Below are 17964 nucleotides of genomic sequence, written 5' to 3' on the forward strand. Positions count from 1 at the left end.
TGTTTTTGTTATTATGGTCTTCTCTTTGCAATGAGAACAGCATGGCGTTTTGAAAGTGCCTTTTTGTAACAGTAAGGTTAAGTTTTAAAAAGTTTACTTGCAGAAATTTTAACTTTTTGACTGTTACTTGGAATTTGTAGTAATTTTAGAGTTGGTTATTATTGTACATGTACATGAAAACTAAAAAGAGTGATGTATTTGTAGAAAGATAATATGCATAGCATTTATGAAGAAAAAATAGTTTTGTTCTTCAATTAAAGTTTAAGGCATGTACTTAATTTAATGCAATGTAAATATTTCAATAATTGCCTTTGACTTTTGTGGAAAAAACTTTTGTGATTTTACCTGAGTTTTACTGATTGATATACAAAATTATTTTCATTTATTTACACAGTGTTCTAGGTATTGGTAGCAAAGTTAATTTAGAAAATACAGAGAAAAGATTTATCAGGCAAGTAGGTTTAGAAAGCAGAAAGATATGTTTGAAATGAAAACATCCCACCAAATGGGACGGGTTGATCTCTGTTCATGGGGTACTTGTCTGAAATTCACCTGACATATTACTGGTAACGTAGAGCGGGCAACTTAATGGAGATATTGTGGTGATGTAGGAACCGATCGAGGCAACACATTAAGACATTTTTTTGATGTTGCTATCCAGCAAAATAAAGTTGAAGAGGGAATGAAAAACTGTTTGAAATTTTATCATTCAATTTGGTATCATTAGCTACTGTTGACTTTAATACCACACTGTTTAAGACAGTTTATTATCTGATATTGCTAATTGCGTTACATTGTATGTAATTGATTTGCCTTTGCCAAATTTGTACTAAATTTAAACTGACATACACAGATCATGCAGTGCATATTTTATATGTTGTGTTACTTGCACTTAATAACAAATACATGTAGTGTCTCATAAACTTGTACAATTATTGAACCTAGACTTGTATGCCAGTGACAGAACGCACTTCACTTGGCAAACGAAATCCCACCAAGATTGGAAGTAGGTAGAGTAAAAACTTGGTAATAGGAAGGATCTTAAATATCGATATTAATTGTATTTTTCACTGAAAGGCAAAAAAACCAAAAAAACAGTTGAATGTTTGGAAAGAATGTTGCAACCTGACGCCACTTCAGTGGTTGTGTAGAAAGTCTATGGAGAGTCAAGACAATTAGTTTTTTAGTATTTCCTAACAAAATTGGAACTGTTTCTCAGTCCTAGATTCATATCTTATCATTCTTGCAATGACTGACCTCCATTGAGATGATATCGTAAAGGAAAAAATGGCGTCAGGTTGCAATATTCTGTCTGAATGTTTCTCTGCACACCCTTTTGCAGAATTTGTCTCGCTACATAATTTGGTACAAGCATGATGTCCTTTCATCTTGTAGTTAATTGAATCATCTTTTCTTTAATTGATTTTTACTTGGATTGTTTTAAACAGTGCTTTAATTCATACGCAAATTGTATATTGTATTTGATTGGAACATGATTGGAATAAAAACAGCAAAGAGTGACACCACAATGATTTATGTGGACAGTTTGTTTTTTTGGTTTTGTTTCCCCTTTTTGTCTGGGCATTTTGGGCTTTTTATTAGAGTCTGTAATAAGTGACCGCGCAAATGCATACATGTACATAAGTCTGATATGAATATTCATTACCCATTGGTGAAATAAGATTTGGCACCTGGGCTATTTTTCAAATCTCGGCTTCGTTCCAGTCTGTTCAGTCACATTTCAGCTAGCTTCAGAATCTTTAGGAAGCTTTTCATTTCGAAACCAAAATAATAAACTCTCTAAGTTTGTCCTAAATTTAGATGATTTGATTGTCCTCAAGCTGAACATGACCACTTATTGACTCAAAGTACACTAATCACGACCTAACCTATTCTAATGTATTAATGAGGCCGAGTTTTGAAAAACACCTATTGGCGTCTAGCGGCGTGCATGCATGCACGCCGCACTAATCCGCTAGTCTTGTTAACGAGCCGTTCAGTTCTAGCACCTCTATGTGACGCACGTGTAGCGTAATAGGCTATTACAAAAGTACGCAAGGTTCGACGGATGCAAAGGAGTCTATTTTCTTTGTTAATTTCCTTTGTTGAATCTGGCGTTAACAATAAAATGTTTCCATTGAGGCGAAAGGATTAAACGCCGCTATCTTTTTCCACGCTTGAGTGCATCTGAATGGGTGTTTTTCAAGCGGAAAATCACGAAATACAGCTCTTATACAGCATTTTAACCTACAGAACGATACTTTTTGCAGAGGAAATTGCATTCTGAACAAAACTGTAGTTTCAAAATGCAAAAATTCGCCGTATTAAGAAAATCGATGTCGAATTTTTTGGTTGTGCCAAGCAAAAACTTTCCACTTTCCAACGTAGGTGGCGCTAAACATTTTTCATTCACACGTGTGTCAGAGAAAATCAAACTGGCAATTGCCACAGCATACTTTTACCTCGGGAAGGGGCGGGGTTGGCGGGTTCTTTAGGGGGAAGGGGGGAAGGGTACAGACGTATTGAGAGTACCGTGACAGACCTATTGGCATTACAGAAATATTGTTTGAGAATTAATGTAACACTATTATTATTGATGGCTATTTTATCAGTTTTGTGCGCGCGTAGGGAAACATGTGGGTTGGCTTGGGACCGGCGACCCGTGATCACGGTATGGCGGAGTTGATAAGTGGGAGGGGGGGGGGGGGGGGTTACAAAACTGTATTTTGTTTGGACGGAGGGGGGGGGGGGGTATGAGGGGATATATATAAAATAGAAATTAAGTGCATTCAATTATGTAGCCTATTTATGAAGCAAACTGCAGTATTCGTGCAAATTATACTACACGTGCATTAAAAAAAGGTGTTTGAAAAAACGCGGCCTCATTACCAATTCAGAATATTGTAGATCCTGAATAACTAGTGAGACTCTTGATCAATATGGGGTCATGGTTGCTTCAGAAACAAATAATTTATGAATTGATGTCTGTATTATATCTGGTGTTTAACCCCTTCCCCCTTCCCCCCCCCCCCCCTCCCCCTCCATAAAAAAGACAGTGTCCCTCCTCAACTAATTTGTTTGTAACTTGTTTGGCTCAGTGACTGCACTGTCGATGAAATATATATAGCGCCACCTACGTTGGAGATCGGAAAGTTTTTGCTTGGCACAACCAAAAAATTCGACATCGATTTCCTTAATACGGCGAATTTTTACATTCTGAAACTACAGTTTTGTTCAGTATTCAATTTCCTCTGCAAAAAGTATTATTTTGTAGGTTAAAATGCTGTATAAGAGCTGTAATACGTAATTTTCCGCTTGAAAAACACCCATTCAGATGCACTCAAGCGTGGAAAAAGATAGCGGCGTTTAATCCTTTCGCCTCAATGGAAACATTTTATTGTTAACGCCAGATTCAACAAAGAAAATTAACAAAGAAAATAGACTCCCTTGCATCCGTCGAAACGGTGTTCTTATTTTGTTAGCTTAGTCTATGCACGTGCGCTTCGCAAGGAGATAGGCAAAACGCCTGTAAACAAGCCTAGTACCCGGCGTAAGAAGCACGTGGTGTGTGGTATTAGCTGGAGACGCCATTTCATTCAGCTTTTGCAGTCCCAGGGCTTTGCCTTTTCAGCACCAATTTGAATAAATGAATATTTAGATTTCGAAGCAAACTAACGTTTTACCCGTTTGTATCGATGGTGGCGCTGTATATATTAACGCGCGTACCGCGGCCCGCTGGGGGCGACCACTATTGTCGCCCCTAGCGGTATAACGCTTGTACCGCTGGGGGCGCCCTTTGTCGCCTCTAGCGGTACGCGCGTACCGCTGGGGGCGACCATTATTGTCGCCCCTAGCGGTTTATATTAACGCTTGTACGGCTGGGGGCGACCGTTATTGTCGCCCCCAGAGGAAATTCCGCTAGGGGCGACCTTTCTTGTCGCCCCTAGCGGTATATATTAACGCGCGTACCGCTGGGGGCGACCATTATTGTCGCCCCTAGCGATATACCGCTGGGGGCGACCGATATTGTCGCCCATAGCGGTATATCTTAACGCGCGTACTACTGGGGGCGACCATTATTGTCGCCCCTAGCGATATACCGCTGGGGGCGACCGATATTGTCGCCCATAGCGGTATATCTTAACGCGCGTACTGCTGGGGGCGACCATTATTGTCGCCCCTAGCGGTATACCGCTGGGGGCGACCGATATTGTCGCCCATAGCGGTATATATTAATGCTTGTACGGTTGGGGGCGACCGTTATTGTCGCCCCCAGAGGAACTTCCGCTAGGGGCGACCTTTCTTAAATTCTGGCTTTGATTTAGTGAAGGTATCTTGGAGAAGTATGCACTGTCGATGAAATATATATAGCGCCACCTACGTTGGAGATCGGAAAGTTTTTGCTTGGCACAACCAAAAAATTCGACATCGATTTCCTTAATACGGCGAATTTTTACATTCTGAAACTACAGTTTTGTTCAGTATTCAATTTCCTCTGCAAAAAGTATTATTTTGTAGGTTAAAATGCTGTATAAGAGCTGTAATACGTAATTTTCCGCTTGAAAAACACCCATTCAGATGCACTCAAGCGTGGAAAAAGATAGCGGCGTTTAATCCTTTCGCCTCAATGGAAACATTTTATTGTTAACGCCAGATTCAACAAAGAAAATTAACAAAAGAAATGGCCTTCCCTGCATCCGTTGAACACGTGTGTTTCGTGTGCAAAACACGTATTGTTCCTCTTTGAGTGCGCTGAAAATCACGATTTTAACTCAGTTCACACCCTCTAACCTTCTGCAATCAAATTCTGATCAAATGAATCAGTTTTTATTTACTGAAATCTCGGAATCAAACTCGTGTTATCATTATCAGACTGTACGTTACGTCTAAGCGTACATATGGGCCACGTGCAAAGCTAAAGAGAAGTCTACCTTTGAGATATAATTATACAGAACGCACTAAAAGTCAGCAAGAGTCGTGCTCTTGTGGTACGCCACGGGACTCGCAATCAAGCGACCCTGGTTCGATTCTCGGCTATGTTACTTTTTTTTTCTCAAAAATAAACAATGAAACTGTAAATATTGCCTAAGGATACATGAATTTTGTTCCCAAAATCAAAGATTTTTTTCATGGTGGTGGGGGGATCTTATGACATTCAAATGAGAGGGATATGTTTGGGCAAAAACATTCTTAGAATAAAGTATCTTTTTTTCTCAAATAATTGCCGCTTAACAGCAGAAAGTTTTGTTTTTGTTCCCAATTTTCTTGTCTTTTTTCTTTTTATTCCATTGCAAATCTTTGCACGTACACGAACAATATATTTAGAGGGCACTAAATATTGGACCTACATTTACCAGACAATTGAATGAATCACTCTGATAAAATGGAAAATGCTGCATTATTTTTTCATATTAAAATCTTGAACTTAACCACTCCACAAGAAACACAGTAACAAGCTCAATTAATTACTCCCAATATTTAATCCAAGTCAATAAAAACAAGTCAGGTGTGTTTACAAACACAAATGCCCCGCAACCGTGACTGTTCCCATGACATAACACCACTCTAACATCAACTTACATGTACCTTGGTCACATGGAACATTCATTGACAGCATTAGTGTCTTCTGTAGGTTTTATATGAATTAATCCCTAATCCCTATAATCTCAGAATAAATACAAGATTTCTATTGTTTTAGCCACTGTGAACTTGACCCTTGACCTTTTGGCCCCAAATTCAATAGGCTTCTTAGGATTACCAAGAACAATCCACAAACCAAATTTGAAGTTCATATGTTAAGTATTTCTCAAGTTATCGCGCTGACAAGATTTCTATTGTTTTAGCCACTGTGAACTTGACACTTGACCTTTTGACCCCAAATGCAATAGGCTTCTTAGGATTGCCAAGAACAATCCACAAACCAAATTTGAAGTTCACATGTAAAGTATTTCTCAAGTTATTGCGCTGACAAGATTTCTATTGTTTTAGCCACTGTGAACTTGACCTTTGGCCTTTTGGCCCCAAATGCGAAAGGCTTCTTAGGATTGCCAAAAACAATCCACAAACCAAATTTGAAGTTCACATGTAAAGTATTTCTCAAGTTATCGCGCTGACAAGATTTCTATTGTTTTAGCCACTGTGAACTTGACCTTTGGCCTTTTGGCCCCAAATGCGAAAGGCTTCTTAGGATTGCCAAAAACAATCCACAAACCAAATTTGAAGTTCACATGTAAAGTATTTCTCAAGTTATCGCGCTGACAAGATTTCTATTGTTTTAGCCACTGTGAACTTGACCTTTGGCCTTTTGGCCCCAAATGCGAAAGGCTTCTTAGGATTACCAAGAACAATCCACAAACCAAATTTGAAGTTCACATGTAAAGTATTTCTCAAGTTATCGCGCTGACAAGATTTCTATTGTTTTAGCCACTGTGAACTTGACCTTTGGCCTTTTGGCCCCAAATGCGAAAGGCTTCTTAGGATTACCAAGAACAATCCACAAACCAAATTTGAAGTTCATATGTTAAGTATTTCTCAAGTTATCGCGCTGACAAGATTTGTCCGGACACACACACACACACACACACACACACACCCACCCACCCACCCACCCACCCACCCACCCACCCACCCACCCACCCACCCACCCACCCACCCACCCACCCACGGAAGGACAAGGCGGAAACAGTATGCCCCTTAGGCTTCGCCGCGGGGCATAAAAATGGATAAAACTGCCATTACAACATTTAGAGCCAAAACAGGTTGCTTGTCATATTTTATTTATTTTTTTTGATGATCTTCAACAAATAGTTTTATGTAAATTTTGGACATCTGACCCTTTGTACATTAAATTTTATGTGATGTCTCATTAAAAAGAAGAACTTTTTAGAAAAAAACTTGAAACAAAATGTATTGTAGCAAATTCGAAAATAGCACAGGCATTATATCTTATTAAAAAAAATACAGCATAAAGACAGTCATAGATATACTAAGACCCAAGCATACAAATTAAAGGGAAGATACAACATTTGCAAACGTCAAAAAAACCAAAATGATCAAGTTATCACGAAATACCTTACTGGATTGTTAGGGAATAACAGTCTAAAGCATCCTGTAAAATCGTGGTTCCTGGTGTGCTGACATTTTGAGGCCAAAAACTTTATTTTTCCAACACTGGTCGGCCAACCAGCGTTGGAGAAAAATAGCTTTTTTCAAAAACTGCTCCTAATTTTTCATATTTAGTTATTCTGCATTCTTTTACAACCGATAACATACCAGTTAAGGAGCACACATGCTAGACTGATTCCCTGACCTTACAATTCCCCAAAGTCTATAAATTGCTCCGTTTCATCTAAGTTGGGGTCAGGGAACCAGACTAAACAATAGATTGCTTTTCTTGGTTTTTCCAGCATCTACGAACCCAAAACAAGAAACAAGTCAGTTTAACAATATTTGCGATAACATTCTACTCCCCCAAAGCCATTTATTTCTGAAAATTGCAGCAAAAGCAAATGTTGTACATTCCCTGTAAAAAGTTTGACACAGTATTGCAATTATTTCTTGGCTGATTTTCATGAATAACTGCTACGATACATTTTCCTATTCCACTCTAGTCACATGCCTCAAATTGAAACCTAAATTTCTCTTTCGGGTCGAAGAAAAAGACATACATGTATACATCTGAAGGAGACTTCAAAGTCAACTAGAGAAACACACAAAACCTCATCTCTTGCTAAATGAAGTTCAATTTGTTTTGGCCACACAAAGAGTGTAAAGCTAGCCTGATTTTGTTTTTGTACTTTCACTCACACATACCCCACTCCTGATAAAGGGAATATGCATTTGCAACATCCCCCCCCCCAAAAAAACCCCATAAAAAACCATACTGGACTGTTAGTGAATGACAGTCTAAAGCCTCCTGTAAAATCATGGTACTTAGTGTGCTGACATTTTCAAGAAAAGTTGTATTGTTGTATCAACTTCCAAACGCTGGTCAACCGACCAGCGTTGGACAAACTGACTCTTTCAAATACTGCTCCAAATTAATCATATTGAGTTAGTCCTTATTTTCTTTGCAATTGATTAAACACCTGTGAACAGGTACAAGCCAGCTAGACTGATTCCCTGACCTAACAATTCTTGACGTCTATAAATTGCTTCATTTCATCTTAAGTGGGGTCAGGTATTATATACAAGAATATGATTTTCTTGTTTTTTCCAACATCTACCAACCAAAAACGGAAAAAAAAGACAGTATTACAATATTTGTTTTAAAATACTAACCCCCAAATCCACTCATTTCTGAAAATTACAGCAAAAGCAAATGTTGTATATTGCCTTTAATTGCATTTCATAGTTGTTCATATTTACAGCAAACTCAGAGACAGTGAGTTTTCCAGCGGGGTCATGTCTCAGTCTGTGTTCTTGGTTCCTTGGGCTTTGCTCGCTTGTCCTGTAACCTTGCTCGCTTCTCCTCCAGAGTTTCTGATGAAGACCTTCAAATTCAAAGCAAATATAAAGAAAACATTCTTAGCTGCAAGCAAGGCTTACAAAAAACCTTTGCCAAATTTTGAATTTCACAAATTCAGATTAATGACCAATCAACGGACCCTGTATGCTTACGTAATTTGTCCAAGTTCTAAGGCAACGTTGATTGTTTTGTTTGTGTTGTCCACACCCTGATTGGACTTTTTTAGGGCCTTTACTTTCAAATTTATAAAAAAACGGAGCATCTTGTGTTGTTTAACTACACATATACTGGAAAATATTACTACCATTTAGAGTTTGAAAGTGCAGTTTCAAAATTCTCCTATTTTACCCAGAAGTATTTTCCTGGGCTGAAACTCGGACTTATAAAATACTTCAATTTGCAACTGATCAACCTACCTTGGAAATTCCTAGTTTTTGAGTAAAATCCATGTCTATTTCATGATAACCTTGCGGAGACATATTCACCTATAGAAATTGCCCTGTGGAGATGTATACAATCTTTTGTTCCCTATTTTTTTGTTCCCTTCACATGTCTCCACAGGGTACCGTGTACCAGATCAACAGGCTATTTATGAGCAAGGCTAACATGCCAATAATAGGCCACCATTCAAAAGACGTTTTCCTGGCATTCCAAGTTTTGAGACGCACTGGAACTTATGATCATTGGCCGGATTGCATACAGGGCAATGATCCTGCAAAATAAGTCTGAATATTGAGTATTTAGGTGATAAAAATGTCACACGCTTCACACCATTCATAAACTAAAATGAGCATGTGACATTCTTCACTTGACTCTAGTAAGAAGGTAACAAAGCATCGTCTATTGTTCAAGCTCAGAGTCTTTGTTTACTTACGATGGTTTAGCTCTGGCCTTGGGGCCCCAGTTTGGTGCTGGATTGGCAGGAAATCTCGTCATTCCCTGTTTGTGTGACATCGGCATTGCGTCCTGCCTGACATCAAATGACACTGTGATCCTACACAAATAAAAAGTCAAATCCCCATTAAGCTTTTCTGCAAGAATGATAGACACTTATAAAGCTGAGACGTAATGATGCTATTCTGTACTTACTGTGTTGCATTGTGGGAGGCAGGTGAGAAAACGAAAGGAAATCTGGACGGACAATGGCTGCCAGATTCACCCAAGGTTCACCCATTGATGGAGGATGCTTGCATTTAGAGGAGGGGGATCTATGGTACCCGAGGTGCTATTGTTTCCGCTACCTCGACATGATGACGCTGCAAACTGGCAGGTCTATCAATTTGAATATACTCATTCCATCAACAGAATGACTGAATCAAAACTTATACTTTCAGGATTTTTTAAAGCCCTATTTCTCATTCCTTAAATGAAGTTATGAAAATTGCGTCAACATCTTGGCCAGTGTCTGAAAAAGTGTCTGACTTCTTGGTGACTTTTAATACATACCTTGCCTCTTTGTTCAATATGACATTACTGATGCAGTCCTCCTCTAGCTTCCGTTTCCTTGGAGTGGGATTTTGCTTCACCTGCAAAATTATCAGACAAACATGATTTGATTTGAAGTGATTTGTCTGATTTGACACAAGACACAGATTAGCATTTGGTTTCTCGGAACAACTTCAAAGTGTTAAATAAGAACTGCAAAAAAGTTTTAGTTTATTGCAAGATAACAATGATGAAATTTCTCTCTGCCCTCAAAGGTACTCATTTACTCCTGGGTGAGTAGAAGCAATTAGCGACAGAGTGTCTCGCTTAGTAACACTAGCCAGGACAACCCCAGGCTGGACTTGAACCCCTGACTCGCAAAATGACCCACAAGAACATGGGACTGAGGCACCAGTTCACAAGGGAATAGCACCAATAGGCATAAACACAAAGCTGACAAGCTTACCCACTCTTTGACAATATCCCAGATGACAGAATGAGGAGCATTTGTCTTGACGGCTTCAGCTGTGATGTGTGACAAAGACACTTGGTAGCCGGCGTTCAACAATGCAGAACGGAACTTCTTCATTGGCGGGCAGGCACTGCGGACATGATGAAAGAGCTGGCTGAACTTGTGATAGAAGGGACAGTCCAAAAGCTCCTGAATCAAGGGGAAATAGAGAGCAGTTGGAAATGTTGCCCACAAGCACATTAACAGAGTGTGCCAAAAAAATGAAACATTCAGAAAACAAATAATCAAAACTATTAAATGATTTTTTCTTTAATGAAATTATACACCCTTTCACTTAATTGATTGTATTTCTGGATCTAGGGACCCAAATGGAAAGGGGTAAAAGGGAGTGGATTGAGAAATAGTCAGGCTTTAATGTAATATATCATTTCATTAAAGAAAAAGAAACATTTAACAGTTTTAATTATTTGTTTTCTGAATGTTGCATTGTTTGTGGCACACCTCTTTACCACTTATGCAAAATATTAAAATATCGCAAACCACTTTTAAGTACTTTGGTAGTGACTCATAATTGTTGTATCGTATGTAATTTCATTAAAATTCTAATTTCATCAGAAATGGTAAGATATTGTGTTTATAAACATGACTGTCACTGTCACATCATCAACATCATTCAAATACCGCCTTGCCCATCATTTGCTTCACAACGGCTCAGCTTGTTGCACAGTGTGTCAGATGGGTAGGGCATGCCACATGGGACAAGCAGGACAATCATCTATGGACATCAAAGGGCCAAGTCTCTTCATCACATGAAATAGTATTCTCCTTTGAGCATGTTACCATCCCATACCTAGTGACCTGCTGTGCTTGACTTTCCAGATGAATAGTGACATTGCCAAGGCACAGTTTACAGGGATGGGGTTGGGTGAAAGAAATATGCACACAAGTGAGACTACTACACCAGGGACCAATGTTAAGATGGCCTACCTCGCTGACGAGTGTGAGGATACTTTTCATCCTTGGGCTGGTATGGAAACGATCTGAGTGGGCGTTGACGTGTGACAAGAGTTTCTTCACAAAGTCAGGATCATGGATTGGTTCTGCCCATAGCGGTCCTCCTAGCTACAGAAAGAAAGTATGAACTTGAGAGTATTGACAAAATCAAGAGAAAATTCCAGTTTACTTTTTGATGTCTTAATGGTCTTAGACTCACATCTCACCTTGTCAAGTCTGGGCATATGTTTTAGACCCCCCTTCCCCTTCCCCCCCCCCCCCCCCCCCCCCCCCAACAAAAAAATAACCTAAAATACGTCTATTCAAATCAAATCAAGTCAAGTCTGAACTCAGATCTAATTTTCTTTTTTTTTAAGATTAATGTTTGACTCCAGAGCATTTAGGTCCAATTTTTGGGGCACTGTTTGGGCTTCGGACTCTGATCTAAACCACAAGGGGATCAGGAAGAAAGGTATAAAATAATACAAACTTATTTGTTGGCCATATAATGACTGAAGTAATTCTGGAGACATTGTGAAGTCACTTAGAATTCCTTCCACGATGGAATACTTACTAAGAACCTGGAGTTGCAGTTTTCACATTTTGTGCCGACGGGTGGTCCATACGTATTCTTGTACTTAAAGTTCCTGAAAAAAAAAAGAATTCAGCTGATTCAGATAAAGAACCTCCTAAACTATGGTACTTCAAGTTACAGAGAGGATCTCGACCCTTGATTGGCCCATTTGGTACTAATTTGGGAAGATTGGGAGGGGAAATGCCCCAAATCCCGACACAATTTTATAAATCAATAAAAAAATCAAACATTGGGTCTCCAGACTATGTGTTCTGTTGCTGACAATTTAAAATGAATTGAACTGTGAGGCAAGGAAATCACACATTGGGTCTCTGACTTTGTCTTCTGTTGTTGACAAGTTATAATTAATTGTGAGGTAAGGAAACTCAAAGTGTTCCCTGTAAGCCTACTTACTTGGCATCTGTCCCAATTGGAATCACTCGGCCCATTCTCTGAAGATGGAAGTTATCGCATCCCTCACAGTGATACACCAGAGCTTTCTTACTATCAAAAAAAAGGTCAACAACAGTTTCAAACATTGCAGTCAAATCCCAAAGGACAACCACAACTTGCATTTTTTTTTTTACTTTGTTTCATCACACTGTGGCACTGAAAGAGAAATCCTTTTGCTTTCTGGTGCAAAAAAACCACACCATCAAAACATCCCTTCAGCTTTCGTTATGAGCCCCTTTAAGTGGCTTTCCATTTACAAGATAGTTTTTAGCACCAAAGGGCATACCTTGCACAATGATGATTGACTGGGCTCCTTGAGGTAGTTTTACGGAAAGCGACATTGCTTTGAGTAAAAGCCATGGGCCATAGTTTAAACGTTGGTCCCAAAAAAATGGTCAGGAATGAATGGATGAATAAAGTGTTGAAATTAAGTCTATCACAAGTCAACCACAAGTTATCATAAGTCAATCACAAGTCAATCACAAATCAGTCACAAGTCAATCACAAGGCAGTCACCAGTCCATTACAAGTCAGTCACAAGTCAATCACAAGTCATCACAAGTCAATCACAAGTCAATCACAAGTCAATCACAGGTCAGTATGTATTGATGGACTTCCGACAGACGTAACTCGATTCCCAATTGACTTGTGGTTGACTTCATTACAACTCTGGTAGCAAAAGAATTAAGAACGTCATCACTGACTCATTATAGTGATAAGAAATTGACAGGGAATGCAACTCACGCAGCCGAGTGCTTGACCTTTGACTGGCTGGTATGCACTCGTACAAAGAGTCGGATGTAGAAGTCAATGCTGACAGATAGGAGAGGTTCAATATATCGATGATGCAGATTAGCATGGGTCTCTATGGAATGCAGAACAATACGTAAGGCCTGCCAAGATAAAGGTTATACAATACAGATTCAGGGGTTAGAGGCAGGAAAAATATCAACATGTATTCAGAGAAAACAGTGGCTTTACTAGGGCTGTGTTTTACGTCCAACTTGACTATACTAAAGCTTCACTACTGAGTTGGGGAACACCAGGGGTGGATAGGGCATGGGGAACAAGCCTTAAGCTTAAGTAGGGGGCCTATGCTAATCCCCACCCCTACCCAACCCCAAATAATAACACCTCTGTTTGATAACTAAAAGTTTTCACAAATTACTAAAAATATTTTATATTCACATGATTCTGAAGAAAGTTTTTTTACCATTTCTTGGCAGTATTTTGTCCTGAGTGACATAGCTCCATATTTGGCATAGCAAGCTTCACTACGATTACCACACAGCACGGCCATGTCTGTACAGGTCACACAGAGAATCCCACCGTCCTTCACAGCTTGCATTGAACCGTTCAGAAACTTAGCTGGGCTGCCGTAAGGGTCTAAATCCACAACGTCCACACGGTCACTCAGCCGATATTGATTCATGAGAAGCCTGTCAGGAAACATTATGAGCTGAAATTCTTATAAAGTCTACTGAATGTTACCAAAAGTTGTAGAACATTTACACAGAGAGGGTGAAATAATGTTTGGGCACTGGATGTTTACAAGTCCCATTTTTCTGAGTAAAAATAGCTGTGCTCAGTCGAATTAGTGCTGCAAGTTCTTTCCAAGTTAGTGAAGGAATTTGACATGCTGCATGCGACGGCTAAAAAGTGATTGTGTTAGGTCATTTTATTGGGACATTTATTACCTCTGCCAAGGAGGTTATGTTTTCATCGGATTTGGTTAGTTTGTTGGTTGGTTGGTTTGTCTGTCAAAAAGATAACTCAAAACATTATGGATGGATTTGCATGATATTTTTTAGCGGTGGTCCTTGGTACACGCACAAATCGATTAGATTTTGGAAGTGATCTGGATCTGGGTCTGGATGCAGGATTTGTTTTAAGGATTCTTCACCATTTATGCAATTATTTCTTTTGGGTGTACTGACAATACGGCAGGGAAATGTTCAGCCTTGGCGGAGGTTTGTGCTCTCTGAGTGCTTTCTGGTTGTATCTTTTTTCACCCTTTGAAACAAGAAGATAAACTGCTCAAATTTTGGTTGCTATGCTCTGACCATCATGAAATGACAGTCAGAGCCAATTGATGACAACCTCAAGTTAAAACCTCAGGTTTTGTTCAAAACAACTTCTTGGGGAAATTTCACTTCACAAAGTGTATCTTTGAAAATCTCCCTAACCCTGTCTAGTGACTGGATATCAATGAACTCTTACGATGCATCAGCATGGCTTGCAGTGACAAGGTGTTCTACTCCGTTGTGTTGTATATTCCGTTCAATTGCTTTGAATGCTTCGACATTCCAGTCGTTGGCCACAATGTTTTTGAGTCCCGGGATCTCCTTGGCGTATCGTACACCTCTCAGCCCGGTGGCAGACAAACCCTCCAGAACACACAGGCCTTCCTGAAATTCAAGGGTTTTTTTAAACAAAAGAATTATATTGCTGTCTAAATTAAACCCCATGAGTAGTAAGAGTGGTTAAATGCAAGGAATATAAGAAAGAGGCATCTAAAGCAGTGTGTAAGGCAGTCTATGGAAACATCCCTCATATGGTTCAGATTTGACAGATAATACACACTTGAATTCTGAGTAGCGCAAGTGAGTTCAAGATTCAACTACAGCTTGACATTTGTCACAGACTCATAATTTGACTGAATATTAGCTAATAAGTTTGGGCCAAAAAAATATACTTCTGCTTCCGATCACATATTTGAAGATAGGGTTGGTAGATAGGGAAGTTTTTTAGCAATTGTTTTTTGTGTACTATCATATGGAGGTGTCTGTGTGGAGTCAAGTGTAATAGGTAATTGATGGTTTCTGGGTTTTTTCCTCATTTCCCCCCCCCCCCCCCAAAAAAAAAAAAAATGGGTAGGGGCTGTCAGAATAGGGCAGGAAGGGTAACCGGAAGCAGAACTATTATTTTTTTTGGCCCTACTGTTTGCAGCCTTACAAAAAGTACAAAATATAAGTCCATTTCACTGAGAGCAATACAGAGACTAACAATGCATCACATGTTCAACAATGAAATGTGTAGACTTAGAAACAGAAAGTTGTTTCTCGCACAATTTACTATTTAATCGGAATATGGAGTGTTTGAAATTTTGAACAAAATTTGTGCATGCAAAATTAGTTCACAATATCTGCACATTATCAAGACACTTTGTACTGGATAGGTATCCTCTACCAGTCTAATTTACCTGGCAATATTCACCAGGATGGTAGGTGTCTGTTGCCACGCTAGGGTCGTTGCTTCCTTCTGTTGACGTTGCACCATTGTGGGCTGTGTCAGGCTCTTTATTTCTGGGCTCATATGAAACTGAAAAGTAAACAAGTTGTCCTTCTTACTTTGAATTTATGAAATTCCTATTTCCGTAAGGAAATTAATAAAAAGCCACTAACAAAGTTTGCTAAGCAAGGGTTGTTGAATCCATCCATGCAGAACTACAACCCCAGCGGTGAAAAACAAAATGTTGTTATTGAACAACATGAATTCTGTTGGATTCCTCTTCCACATACACACAAAAGAAAATGATCAATGAAATCCAAGATTGTACCTTTCAATCCTTTGGCAGCAAGTTGTAGCTCAGCGTGTACACTAATAACAGCAATACTGTAAAATTGAAAACATAGACACAGCATGAATGTAACAGAAATGAACAGCAATAAGCCTTGATTGGCTGTGTGCACATCTTGAGTGTGTAGTGTACTCAACTTACGTCAGGTCTCGGTTGAATTGCTGAACAGGATTGTAGAACACCTCATTCAATGAGGGGAAGATGATCGTAGCCTGGCCTTCCCGTATTGTTTCAGGTGTAGCACCCCTGGTTTCTGTGGCACTCTTACTAGTAGCCTCCTTGTCTGGGCTTTTTCCATGTTCCATGTCCATACTGTCTGTATTAACGGACTCAGACCCTGTGGTTTGCGGAGAGGTTTGTGCATCCACATGAAGATCCATCTCCAGTCCAAGTTGACTTGTGTTTGATTTTAGGCTGCAATTGAAAAGTAAGAAGTTATTATAGCTAGTAAAAAGAACTGGGCCTAGAACAAACATTTTTTTTATATATCTGGTCATAATTCTAATAGTAATAATAATGACTGGATTTATAGAGCGCCAAATTTGGACGCAAGGTGCTTACTTTTAGAATTGGAAGGCCTTGCGTGCACACAGGGACTTCTAATTCTAAACATTTGATAGGCTCATAATTTGCAAATTGTGATTTGTAATAAACACGATAGGTTGTGTCTAGCCCCACTAGTGTGGCCGCGGTATGCTGCGCTGAACCTCAGAGGTTCAGCACAGCATACCGCGGCCACACTAGTGGGGCTAGGTTGTGTCCGTCTATCAAATAATCAATGTCACGGTGGAGAGAGAATGGGCATGGTGGGTTGCTATTCCATAATGTCCATGTGTGCTCTGTGTATTCTAATAGTTGAGCCGTCAATTTGTCCAGATATGGAAATCTTTTCAGTTTGGAGAAGGGAAGGGAAGTAAATTGAAACTTGAGAAATAAATTAAGTCTAAAACTTACCCATCGAGCGATGTGTACACATGCAGTGACATATGCAGAGCTATAGTCATGATAATCAAACAACAGGTGGCGCTCTTCACAATTAACGGTGTCAAGTACATGTACAATCTCGTTTGCGTAGTGCTAGTGTTGAACAGTACACACACAGTTGTTGGCCGTTGGTTAAATTGTGTTTTATTTCTCCATGGTTAATTATTGTCTTTAAATATACTTTTTCTTCCACGGTTCCAGTCGACATTCTACCATCTTGTGTCAAATATCGGGTAGCATCGAAAACGAAGACCCCTAAAACGAAGACCGAAGACCCAAGACCCACTCGAAAACGAAGACCCACTCCAAAACAAAGACCCACTCCAAAACAAAGACCCACTCTAAAACAAAGACCCACTCCAAAACAAAGACCCACTCCAAAACAAAGACCCACTCCAAAACAAAGACCCACTCCAAAACAAAGACCCACTCCAAAACAAAGACCCACTCCAAAACAAAGACCCACTCCAAAACAAAGACCCACTCCAAAACAAAGACCCACTCCAAAACAAAGACCCACTCCAAAACAAAGACCCACTCCAAAACAAAGACCCACTCCAAAACAAAGACCCACTCCAAAACAAAGACCCACTCTAAAACAAAGACCCACTCCAAAACAAAGACCCACTCCAAAACAAAGACCCACTCCAAAACAAAGACCCACTCCAAAACAAAGACCCACTCCAAAACAAAGACCCACTCCAAAACAAAGACCCACTCTAAAACAAAGACCCACTCCAAAACAAAGACCCACTCCAAAACAAAGACCCACTCCAAAACAAAGACCCACTCCAAAACAAAGACCCACTCCAAAACAAAGACCGACTCTAAAACAAAGACCCACTCCAAAACGATTCATGAGTAGAAATAAAACATCTTTAAAAAATAAATAATGACTCCAAAAAAGGAAGTACATGTATGTTAATTTTTGTCAACGTAGTTTATTTAAGCATATGTTTTCTGACATCCGAAATAAAAACAAACAGTGGAACAAATTTCAGCTCATGAGTAACAAC

General features: G+C 39.4%; 1 protein-coding gene across 1 annotated transcript; it reads right to left on the reverse strand.

Moving 5' to 3' along the window:
• Positions 1-8215: 8215 nt before the first annotated feature.
• On the reverse strand, positions 8216-17012 carry LOC119722619 (tRNA (guanine(26)-N(2))-dimethyltransferase-like). Its single transcript, XM_038192820.1, has 14 exons — positions 16919-17012; positions 16106-16378; positions 15944-15999; positions 15587-15705; positions 14605-14792; positions 13598-13823; positions 13129-13277; positions 12346-12435; positions 11932-12004; positions 11352-11486; positions 10359-10553; positions 9914-9993; positions 9342-9461; positions 8216-8492 (listed from the first exon to the last, which is right to left on the reverse strand). The coding sequence occupies exons 1-14, from the start codon at positions 16966-16968 to the stop codon at positions 8402-8404; spliced, it is 1845 nt and encodes a 614-aa protein (XP_038048748.1). The 5' UTR covers positions 16969-17012; the 3' UTR covers positions 8216-8401.
• Positions 17013-17964: the final 952 nt, after the last annotated feature.

This window comes from Patiria miniata, unplaced genomic scaffold, assembly GCF_015706575.1.
Source record: "Patiria miniata isolate m_02_andy unplaced genomic scaffold, ASM1570657v1 HiC_scaffold_1, whole genome shotgun sequence".
In the NCBI taxonomy this organism is placed as follows: domain Eukaryota; kingdom Metazoa; phylum Echinodermata; class Asteroidea; order Valvatida; family Asterinidae; genus Patiria; species Patiria miniata.

Coding starts and splice junctions, on each gene's coding strand:
- LOC119722619 (XM_038192820.1), bottom strand. CDS start 16,968: ATGACTATAGCTCTGCATATGTCACTGCATGTGTACACATCGCTCGAT. Junction 16,000..16,105: donor CAATTCAACCGAGACCTGAC/GTAAGTTGAGTA, acceptor TCAATTTTACAG/TATTGCTGTTATTAGTGTAC. Junction 13,278..13,597: donor CAAAATACTGCCAAGAAATG/GTAAAAAAACTT, acceptor TTATCTTGGCAG/GCCTTACGTATTGTTCTGCA.